We start from the raw sequence: 11849 nt of genomic DNA, 5'->3' as shown, positions 1-11849 counted from the left end.
AACCAGATAAGGAATAAAACAGATAAGGAAGTTTGGTATTGTCATGTCTACCCACCAGATCTTTTCAGAAATTTATGTGGCAAGTTTTGAACAGGACAGAATATTGTGGAATCCAATAGAGAATGGGGGAAGGATTTGATTAGCCATCAGTCGTTCTCGGGAACATTCTAGAAAGGAAGAAGCAGAAGCACATCGTCTGGCTGTTACCCTGCAGTTACTGCTGTCAATTTGCCAACATGTGATAGTCCACAATATCAAATATAGATAAAAGATCTGATAGGATGAATAGCATACTGTGCTCCGTATCAGTTTCTATGCATGGATTATTCATAAGGGTTACAGGCACATATTTACAATAGCATATTCAAAATTGAAGTGATAATTGCATGGGAGGTATCAAATAAACATCCTTAAAATACTACAGGATGCAATGAAGCATTGCTGTCTTGTCAAGACAATCAATAGTGTTTAGGATTTTTATTTGTTTTTTTCCTGTTGCATGAAGCATTGCTCTTTTGCCACACTCCATATGAGGCTTTAGTTGTTTCTGATTAGCTGCAAGAAATACAATCAACAGCAAGATGATCCAGACTAATATTCGGATTTTAGCCCTTTCCCATACCCATCCCTGAAGCCTCAGCATGGTTAACAACTAGAAGCAGCTAATAATGCAACTGTTAGGATTTTAATCAATAAAAAGACAGCACTAAATAACCACAGTCATCCCTAGGCAAATAATTCTTACTCAGACATAAATATCACCTGCTTTTGTTTTCTTCGTAGAAGATATTCAGACTACTTTTTCAAGGATGAGGAGTAAACAGAGGGCAAGATATAGACTTGGGCACTTGGACCCTTAGATTTGTTTTTCTTAGTCATCATTTCCATGCTGCAAGATAAACAGCTTTGAAAGCTGAGGTTTAGCTTCAAAAGTGTTTGTGATACCGCATGGGGGGTCAAAGGGAAAAAGTAAAAAATGTGACTGAGCTAATGCATAGCCCTTGCATGAGCCTAAGTTTCTCTATTGATCCAGGCCAAAATTCCAAACTACCTGCGATAACAGAGCCATATATATTACTGAATATCTTATGTTTAATGTTTTGTACATGATTGGAAATATATTAGCTAGGGAAGCAGAGTCAGCTAATTAATTACCAACTGCAGCCTTTCTTCAAGTGTATATCGTCTTTGATATATTACACTTGCAAAATAAATAATTCATCTCACAAACTTTCTCAGTTGTAGGAAGCCTTAATCTTCTTTCCAGTTAAAGTGCTGGTACCAGCTGAACAGCAAAACCACAGCATTATTGAATGTTTAATTAAAAGATAAGGCACAATCAAATATGTCCAAAAAAAGATATGTAGAGCTTACGATCTGTCAAACTATAAGCTGCACAACTCTAGGATCCAGGGCACAAAGGGACTTTTCTTCAGGGGGTATGTATTATTGCAATATTACAAGACACCTATGCTTCATGCTTTATTTATAAGTGATTATCTTGATCTCTTTACAACAGGAGAGTGATGTGATGATATGTTGGTTGCTTAGGAAACAAGGCAGCGTGTGAATTGTGCATGCATGTATATAGAAGGCATTATAAACTTGTTTATATGTGGCTATAAATGTGCATATGAGTGCATGTAGCATACATACTTGTGAGTGTGCATTTATTTGTATGAATTTTTCAGTGAGTTTCTCATTTACTTGTCATCTGATACATATTGCAGCATTTTGTAAATAAAAGGTTCCGTAGAATAGTACTAGTTTTGATTTACAGAGCAATATAAAATGTTCAATGACAATCAAATAACCAGAGGACAAGAGCAGTTTCCATTTTGTCACATGAGCTGCCTAGTATTCAGAGGTGTAATAATGTTTTAAAGGGCCTTCCCCAAACAATCATGTTATGTTTTTAATCTGAATAGTGCATTCAGAAAGATAGTGCAATCAGAATACACAGATAAAACCAAGTATTAACTATAAGACTGCAGTCTTGATTATTTTTTGTACTTTCTTCTCCATTTTCTACTTTATTTCCTCAAAGCACCCTTTTATGAGATTAAACATGAACAATTCTGTCTTGTTTCATTAAAATCTCAGTCTCCCCTCCTAGCCATTTAGTTCTCGTTCCCGATCTAGAAAGTCTTTTTGTTCCTCTTGCAGCAGAATCTGGAATACAATACTCCCGTCAAGCGTAGGAATAAATAGTGCTGAAGAACAGAACTGAAGGATATATTGGAAACTGAAGGCAACACTGGAAATTTGGTACAAACTAAAAAGAGTCATAGCTAATGACAGCATTGTGGCTGAATGCACCTTCCATGATTTGCATGAACAAAACTGGAATGTATATGCCTTGATCAGAGAAAGACCAGTCAGTGAATGGTTATTAAGGGTGGCCAATACAAAAGAGGAAAGGGCTGCTGTCTCTTTAATAGTTGAGTGGGAGAGGGAATTTCAGCTTGCCATGCCCTGTCCTCTTTTGCATCTAATAATACCCTGTGCTGCACCTTGTGATAGAAGAGGTGTTTTGGGCCATCTTTTTTGGTTCTTCTAACAGAGAACCTAATACTGCTGTTGCATTTTCAAGATAATCCATACAACTGTGACTAACAGAAAGGCAGTTATTTGTTTGCTTGTTTAATTAGAGCCCCCAAGTCTCTGGATTTTAATCACAAGTCCAGATGAAAGGCTTATAAAAGTTCGTCAAAGGCTGCATGCATTCCGCGGGTTCCGTGTTGCTGAGTCGACACCTGGTATAGCTTAAGGATGAGACTGTCTGTCTGTTCGCTTAAGCAGAATATTTAAGGTCAGTAAGCCAAACACACTCCGTATTTCAGCAGAGGCATATGCTCCCCCACCAGAGTCTTTTTGCCCTATTAACCCCATTTTGGAGCACAATTCTTCTTCGCCACACATAGTGTATACTACCTAAAGGCATTCCTTGTGGCTCCCATGGCAACAGATAAGACCACAGCATACTGCAATACTCAGATGCAAAGCTATGCTTGGCTCTGTTGCGGGATGAATTACAGAGGATAGTTCAGCAAAACAGGGAAAGAACTCATGTAATAAACTGTGGTGAGCGCATAAGAATAAACTATTCCCCATCCCCACAATGTTAATAGCAACACTTTATACTTATTTTAATATATTATCTGACAGCTGGACATTGAAATCACTATCCTATCCTTACAAAGGCAAGATGAAAAACGCCTACTGCCTTTAATGGAAATAGGAGTAGACCCTGATCAAATAACGCCTCAGGCACAGACACTCTGCAAATATAGGTGTCTCTTTCATTTTCACATTGCTTCAAATATTTTATTCACGGATCTCTTTGCAATTTTTCTTCCTGACAGGCTTTAATCCCATTGATAGGTCACAAGGGTAAAGATGCATATCCAGGAGATAAAAGTCTTGTTTCTTTCTGTCCAGCACACTTAAGGCTGAAGAACCATATTTAAAATCTTAGAATTATAGATACCTGCACATTTCCATTCTTGTCTTTGATATTATCACTTACAGTTTGTTTTGGTTTTGCCATTTATGAGATCAAGTGACAATGTGAACCAAGTATAATGTTAACACTAATGTTCTAATGTTAGAATATGTATTCTAACATAACTGTGTGTGTGTGTGTGTGTGTGTGTGTGTGTGTGTGTAAAACTCTGGTCCAGATGCATGCCACCAATATCATATAGAAATGGATTTCTCTGTTGTCCTTGTGGGCACAACTGTGTGATGCAATTTCAGCAAGAAAATAAATATGTGAAATAGGCCTTTAGGTTTTTCACATGGGGGAAATTAACATTAATGAAAATTAATTTGTCAGAACAGATGGCCAATGAAGCCATGGTATCAGGATGATCAGAAGGCAGGGAAATTTGCTACTCCTTAATAGAGTCCGGTGCTATGAGGTGTTTCTTGTTGCCTCATTCCACATCTACCATTGCTATGCAATCCATAGCTATTATAGCCTTAGATATACATGACATGTGAAAATGCACATGGCCTCATTTGCAGTATCACTAACTCCTTTCTCACAAAAAAATCTGCCGACAACAGCATTATCCTTGAAGGTATTTCCTGATCTGTAGATGTAATTGACTCAGACTTAATTCCCTAGCTATCCTCCTGTGCTCTCTAGAAGGATCACACTTCTTATGTGATATTAGGAGCTAACTATTTTCAAAGTCAGTATAATTAAGTAAATATATTATGAAACAATCCAGTTTTTAAAATGCCTTTGTCCTTTCTAACCTATCATAGGAAATCAAATGAAAACATTTTGAGAGAAGGCATTTCATGTTGTACCTTTGGAAACCCAACATTATTCCTTAAAACAAACTCAAAGTGTGCCAAGCAACAATAACTTAATTAGTAATCGGGTGGTTTAAGAGGACTTGCTTCAGAATAGGGTTGATGGCAGCCATGGGTAAAGAGTTGCACATGAGCCCCATCATATATAAATCCATGTATTGAATGAACCAATCATTTGTATGCCAAAAAGCCACCTGCTTAGGCAATTGGTTAATAGTATGCTAACTATACTCATGAACGGGGTCACTCACATGAGGCATGATGGCGAGTGAATGAGTGAACAGCAGGCACCAGCTAGAGAGAGCAAGTGAACAGACAGGTGCCTTTATATCTATGTATATTTTCCTCTTTCCCACTTAAGCATTGGTTCATGTTGTGCTAAGAAAATGATGGCTTAGTTTACAGTTCTGCTGGGCAGCTCTACATCAGTATCAGGGGAAGGGCAATTCTTGCTCTGGAATGCCCACATGCTTGTTGTTCTTGCCAAATCATAGCTTAGCAAACTATGCCAAACCATGTGCAAATCTGGTCAGCAAGTGGTCTACAGCCACAGAATGAACTGTCATATAGTTGGATAATGGTCTTATTTAAAAATGTGGGAAGCCAGCCGTTTTGTCTGGGGGTTCTGCTGCTCATTCATATTATTATTATTATTATTATTATTATTATTATTATTATTATTATTATTAATTTATACCCTGCCCATTTTACCCAGCCACTCTGGGCGGCTTCCAACAAAATATTAAAAATACAATAAAACATCAGACATTAAAAACTTCCCTAAACAGGGACCTTCACTCACAAAGTCTTGCTCTGATGCCACTACTTACAATGAGTCTGTTGTAAGGTTCTCCAGATCCCAGTCAAACTATCTACAACAGGCACCCCCAAACTTGGCCCTCCAGATGTTTTGGGACTACAATTCCCATCATCCCTGACCACTGGTCCTGTTAGCTAGGGATGATGGGAGTTGTAGTCCCAAAACATCTGGAGGGCTGAGTTTGGGGATGCCTGATCTACAACTTTGTTTGGCTCAAGCAGGTGCCTCTCTGAAAGGGATAGTCTGAGAAAGCAGGGTCAGGTGCAGAGATGGAGAAATTTGATTCAGTTCACATTCAGAGGTGACATTACCCAGTTTGCATTTTACTAAACACAACATAAAACTGTACGCAGCCATCCTTCAAACTCAGTGTTCTCTAAATTTTGCAATTTAGTTATCCAGTCAAGAAATTGTGTACAGAAATGGATATGCTAGGGTAAAGTGTGTGTATAAATGAAAGTATATTTGTGAAAGTAACAGATATTAGACAAAACTGCACACAAAAACGTTTATATTAAGGTAAATTTGCACTAAAGTGTTGATGGATTTTTGTGAGAACTTTTAGAGGAAACATTTCCAAACTGATGTGGAAATGTGGAGAACTGTACTTCAGATTAGGAAAATGAGAAACTGAGAAACCAAAGCTGACCGATTTTGTCCATCACTTAGAGTAACCCCTATGCTTGATTTCTAAAAATGAGAGAGATGGCCTCCGCCCAGACTAAAATGACAAGTCTCCACTAGTTTTAACAGCTGCATAGAAGAGGGGATTTCAGCTACATCTACCAAATTTCCCTCAACTGCACAAAGGTTAAAGAGGCAGGAGCCATGTTTCTCCTTTGCAACAGGGCACCTTTCTCGTTTCAGTCTGGCTTGCAAGTCACACCCTTTAGCCTGGACGTGCTGCGCCACAGCTGTGGATGGGGGGGGGCGGCATTCAACGCACTCTGTGCATGTCCAGAGGCGCCCACATCTACAAGATTCAACAGGCGTCCTAACGGCAGCTTCCAACCAGTCGCTTCCGCGGAACTGAGCTCTTTAACTCAGAAAGAAAGCCCGCCTTAAAACCCTAACGGCTTGCGAAAGGGCCAAGAGTCGGGAAGCCTGCACTATGGCAACCACCTCCCGCCCTGGGACGCGCGACGCCGCGGGAGAAGCAACTCCCTCGAGGTGGTCGCTTTCTGGCAGCTCGGTGGGAAGGAGGAGGCGGAGAAGGAGGCGGCGGCGGAGCGGACGTCACTTTCCCCGGCCGCATGTTTACGTGGAAATGAAGATGGCGGCGCCGGTGGATCCGCCACGGAGTCCCCGGTCCCCGTAGCGCCCTGAGCGCGTCCGGGGTGCCAGAGGAACCGGGGAGGAGGAGCCGTACAGGGGAGCCGTCCCCTTTGGGCGCCTGGGGGGCGAGCGACCCCCTTGGCCTTTCCGCCTGGCGCGCAGTAACGCTGTTGTCTCTCCGCGCAGGGGCCATGGAGGACGAGGAGAGGCAGAAGAAGCTGGAGGCCGGCAAAGCGAAGGTGAGAAGGGGCGAGAAGGCGCTGGGCAGCAGCGGGCCAAGTCCGACCCCGGGGGGCTGCCGTCGGGGGAAATGCGTGGCCGCCTCCGGGCTGGATTTAACGGGTGAGAGGAGGTGAAGCTTGCCGGGCCCGCCCCTCTGCTCGCTGTCATGCGTTGCGGACTGAGCGGAATATTAAAGCTCCTCCGGGGGAGAATCGTGCGCCTTCGAGGCGGGCCCTGGCATCCTTCCCGAGCTGCGTTTTTCTTTGTTTGCCGCTTCTCTTTGTGTATGTGCGCGCGCCCTGCGCGGCGTCGATCGCCGCGGGTTTGCTCTTGCTTTTTTATTTTTATTTTTTAACCCACCCTCCCCTTCTTGAAAATGTAGGACCCAGCTCGGAGGAGCCTCCTTCCTATTTGTATGTGTAGTAATGCGATTGGCTCGTGACAGCTGTTGCTGGACAGAAGCGGCCACATGCCTGGAAAATGCCACAGGTGCCAACGAGGAAGGGCTGTGTGTGGCTCTTCTCGGGCCGGATCAGCTGGTCCAAGGGGAGGAAGGGACGTCCCAGGCTTGGCTTGGCTTGAATTAATTGCTGCAGGTGATCTCGCTTTTCGAATGCATATTCCGGAGGCCTAGTGATAATAAATCAGAAGTACAATAAAGAAAGACGCACGCACGCATACTTGAAAACGCTGCAGACTAAAAGCAGTAGAGTCCAAAATCTAAGAAGATAAACTAAGACTTCATGCATGTTCCCCACATGTGAGACCAGCTATCGGTCATTTGTGCACCGATCACTACCTCTATCCCTCATGCGTGTAAAGAAGTGGTGTGGAGCTGACATTTGTACACCTGATTTCTCTGATGGTTCAACTGCAGTAGATGGTTGGAATCTAGCCTGTGTCATGTTTGGTGGTGGGATAAATAAACTCAACGAATAAGTGACATTTGAAATAATAATCAACCCTTAGGGTTTTTTCTGCAGCTTTCATTAGTTATAGCTGAAAAGGGACGTTTCTATGTGTAAAGTGCTTGCTAGTTTGATCTTTATAATGTTTTTGACTTGCATAGTGCTCTAAAACAAGATATTTTTTATCCTTGAAATAAGTACATCACTATTTATCATAATGTAAAAATACATAAAAAGGAGGAGACATGTTTGGTTTATTCTGACCGCTTGTGTTAGGGCTAGAAACATAATGACTTGCCGAAGTTCCGTTAATGAGCTCTTGGGCTGCGAGAATTTGAATTTTAAACGCCACCTCTTCTTAAAATCTGGAGATGTGCATTAAAAAGTGGAATAAGTGTCATTTTTATTGTATCCTTAGCACCACGATAGATAGGATTTTTTGGTGCTAATGGGTAACTAATTTGCATTAAACAGATAAGCAACTCAAATTGCCTTCACACCATGCTTATAAATAATGTAGCACAATAGAGCTAGTCTGTCACGCTGTAAATCAGGCTACCAATTAATCCGTGAAAGGCCAGCTCTTAATCTGTGAAAGGCCAAAGTGAACAATTTATCCCAAGTAACAGAATTTGGAAAGAAAATACATTTGGATAATGTTAACATTTGCAGTAGTTTTGATATAGAGTACATAATCTAGAGACCCCATCAATGGTGAACACGAAACTCTATTTGACACCTCTGAGTATAAAGAACATATTTGTTTATTAATTTAAGAAATGAATTAATTGCTGTTCAGCCAAAACTTTCAAAATGGACTACAAAAAGTTGAAAACAAATCATAAATATCTAGGTAAAATACACTAAACCAAGAGATTAATCAGCAATAAAATCATTTAAAATCAACTAATTTAAAATACCCCCCCTCCCCAAATCAGTAGATACAAAGGGATAGGGTCTGCAACAAGCAAACCTCCTTGGAACTATTGATCAGGATTCCTCTCCTCGCCTGCTGTTTTACTTGTGTTTAACTTACACATCAAATTGCTATAATGTTTCGAAAGTCAGGCAAGCTTTTTATTTAAATTCAGGTTGGAGGAAGAAGCTGATAGAGAAGTTCCCCAAAATATTATTTTCTGTATTCTGCATGCTATATTTTCATTTTCTGTAGGAGAACAGAGAGGCGAATGGGTGAGAAGATTGTGATAGCCCTAATACCCTCCAGTTGTTATGGACTACATCTCCCATCATCCCTGATCATTAGCCATTGGCTGGGGCTGACTCCCAACTATATCTGGAGGACACCAAGTTGAGGGAGGCTGCTCCAGAGCTCTTCCAGCTCTGGCAGGGAGGCTTAGATAAAGACTGTCTTGACTTATCCTTTGTCCCTCCTAGATTCTTCCTTTCTTGGCATCAACACTGGAGGAGAGGTGGATAGCAAGCACTCAGTTTCTCCTTCTTCTCCACCTTGTTTCCCAAAAGTACAGCAAAGATAGAAGCTTGCTTCTCAGTCTCCTACCCACACCTGTCATATATAATGTGGCAAGCAGCACATTCTTGTGATCATTTACTAGCTTCTTACAAGAAGTCATCATAAGGGCTTCAACGCATCTTGCCACTCATTTGAATGAATGCATACAAAACTCCTTAAAGTGGCTATGCATGTTTAGAACAAAACAAGTAGGCCGCAAAAGATCTCCTGCAAACATATACGCCATAACACATGAACATATAAACACAACACAAAGTACTTGGGGAACCATCATAATAAGTAATCAGCTAGCCAAGCATAAAGAGAAGGGGGGAAATTAACCTATAATGTCTCTCCATAAAGCCCCATGAGTTGTTGGAGGAAGCCTATCATGCTCTTGGACAAAAACAACAAAATCATTTCACATGAAATAATAATTAATAATTATTAATTAAAAACCCATCTGGCTGAGTTTCCCCAGCCACTTTTTTTTCCTCCTTGGACTTTCCACCGCACCCCCAAATTGACAAGTAAGTTTTTCCATAAGGGCCACCAACTAAATCTGCAATGCCACTCTTTCATCAAATCAGCTGTTACTAATGTCCAATTTCGGGCAGATTTTCTTTCTTGACTGGCCTAATGAAGCAGCTTTTGACCAAACTGCGGGAGGCAGTGGAAGACAGAAGTGCCTGGCGTGCTTTGGTCCATGGGGTCACGAAGAGTCGGACACGACTAAACGACTAAACAACAACAACAACAACAATGAAGCAGCAGATCTGTCTTCATAAAGTATCCTGACAGCATATATTGTGATCACAGATGATTGCTGTATAAGAAATGTGTAAAAACACATCCCCTTACAACACAGTCCTATATATACCTGCTCAGAAGTAAGCCCCCCACTGCCTTAGGTGAGTGAGTGTGAGATTGCAGCATTAAAGACTTCTTTTGAACCATATTTGCATTGTGTGTCTTATGTAGGATCACTAGAAAAGGTTAGACAAGATTTCCAAATTCTTCCTGTAGGAGACAGTATTGTAAGGTCAATCTAGCAGGATTACTCGATGTCACATGTTCTTCCACCTTTCTGGGGAGTGATGTGGACTCTTGAAAGAGATTATAGGTGAGCTGCAAGGCCTCCTTCTGCCCTGACAGATCTGTGTGCGGTAAATTTTGTTGCTGCGTCTGACAGATTGCAAACTTGTACTTGATAAAGAGGTATGCATTATGAGGAACTTTGGGACAGTTCAGCTGTGTTCAGGATACAATGATCTAAGTGATCACTGTGCAGAACCAAGCAGAACATGAGAATTTCTACAATCTTTTGTCTGTAATGGTGTCGGTGGGTCCTTCCCCTTTCTATTTGGTTACAGAGAAATAGAGAACCATAGAATATTTGCAAGAATGAACTCGATGGCAGAGCCTTGCCTTACTGCACCATTAAGATACCTCATCAGTTATTTTTATTGTTGTTCTTCTGTGCTGGCTAACTTCTAGAATAGTCAGAATCCATCCCCACCCCCACCCCAATATATATTCACACACTTGTAGTTTTACTACCTTAGAATTCAGCAGTTGCTCCTTACAGGCTGATTATTTATTTCATGGACTATTTATTAAGCTGGTTTTCATTTCCCAAATAAATATATTTTCTTATTTTCTGTTCCTTGCCATCTGTAAAGGCAAGTGCAAGGCTGCAGTGATCATCTGTCTTCTTTCTCCCCTTTGTTCCTGTACTAATCCTCATTCCCATGCATAGGTGTGTCTCCCTTTCACTGATCACTGCGTTAAGAGTCTAGCACAACCAGCTGCTGACTGGGCAAACCATCACCAGCAGTTACCTTTATTATTCAACCCCTGCCAAGTCTTCTGCAGAAGCAGTGACATTCCAAGAAATGAATAGGCAGCTTTAATTAAGCGTTTGGACTTATTATGCATATGACATATAGGGAGGTCTACATCTCCAAACAATACCAATGGGGAGGGGGCTGTGAATAGTAATCTTGTTTGTAGAACAAAGGAAGGGGCTTGCATGTCTCTGAATGGTGGTAGTGAATAACTACAGCCAATGTAATAGCTGAAATCACAGCACTTGCTCTGTTGTTTGGTGCACTAAAGAAATACAAGAATTTCTTGGTTGTAAACTTCCTATTTTCTTAGAAAGCATATTTCTGGTAGGTGCAGGAAAAAGAAATATCTGATTTTTTTGTAATAAACCATGAGCTGGTTTGGACTAAATCTTAGTTTGGTGAGAATGAGCCTTCTCTCTCTCTCTCTCTCTCTCTCTCTCTCTCTCTCTCTCTCTCTCCCTCTCTCCCCCCCTCTCTCCCCCCCCCCTTGTGTGAGTCTTCCTTCCCACCAGTACAGCTGCAAGGATGAGTTCAGATTATTTTGCTTCAGTTTTTGATTAACCTGAACTTGCCATGCTGTCTGAACCTGGACAAACTGTGGGTAATCTTAACTATGGTTAGTGGAAAGAAGCTGGCTCCAAACCATAGTTAAAAGCTGCATTGTTTCCACTAACTGTAGTTAATATTAATCATTTTGGGCCATAGATTACATGATTAACTTGCAGTAAATTTAAAATGGGAGTGTTAACTTCTGACTTCATTGTGGCCCTGCTGGAGAAAGAAAGAGGAGCGAGAACTGTGAGAGTCTGAGTGGAGTCTAGGCTTTTTCTCATAATTCTAAAAAGAAAAAAAGAGGTTTGCAGGCATGGTTTGTTCTGTACGTGAAGGTCAGTATTAGTGAAGGTGCAAGCGTGTGCAGATTAAGACGAGCCCCATGATGTGTTCAGTAAGGTTTACTTCCAAGTAAGAGGTCATAG

The 11849-nt window shown here is 41.3% G+C and overlaps 1 protein-coding gene across 30 annotated transcripts in view; it reads left to right on the top strand.

The window, feature by feature from the left end:
- The first annotated feature begins 5696 nt into the window (after positions 1–5696).
- The window catches only part of AKAP9 (A-kinase anchoring protein 9), a 105667-nt gene continuing 99514 nt past the window's right edge, over positions 5697–11849 (top strand). For 8 of the 30 annotated variants that reach the window (XM_083578406.1, XM_083578435.1, XM_083578436.1 and 5 more), the window contains exon 1: positions 5699–6660. In XM_083578406.1, the coding sequence (XP_083434532.1) occupies positions 6613–6660 (48 nt within the window). In that variant the 5' untranslated portion in view covers positions 5699–6612. Of the gene's footprint in view, positions 6661–11849 lie in introns of all 30 variants that reach the window. The other 22 variants (XM_083578415.1, XM_083578409.1, XM_083578412.1 and 19 more) reach the window with 6 other exon arrangements.

This window comes from Podarcis filfolensis, assembly GCF_964270895.1.
Source record: "Podarcis filfolensis genome assembly, chromosome: 12".
In the NCBI taxonomy this organism is placed as follows: Eukaryota; Metazoa; Chordata; class Lepidosauria; order Squamata; family Lacertidae; genus Podarcis; species Podarcis filfolensis.
The sequence above is the reverse complement of the archived record's forward strand: the minus strand, read 5'-3'. Positions and strand labels throughout refer to the sequence as shown.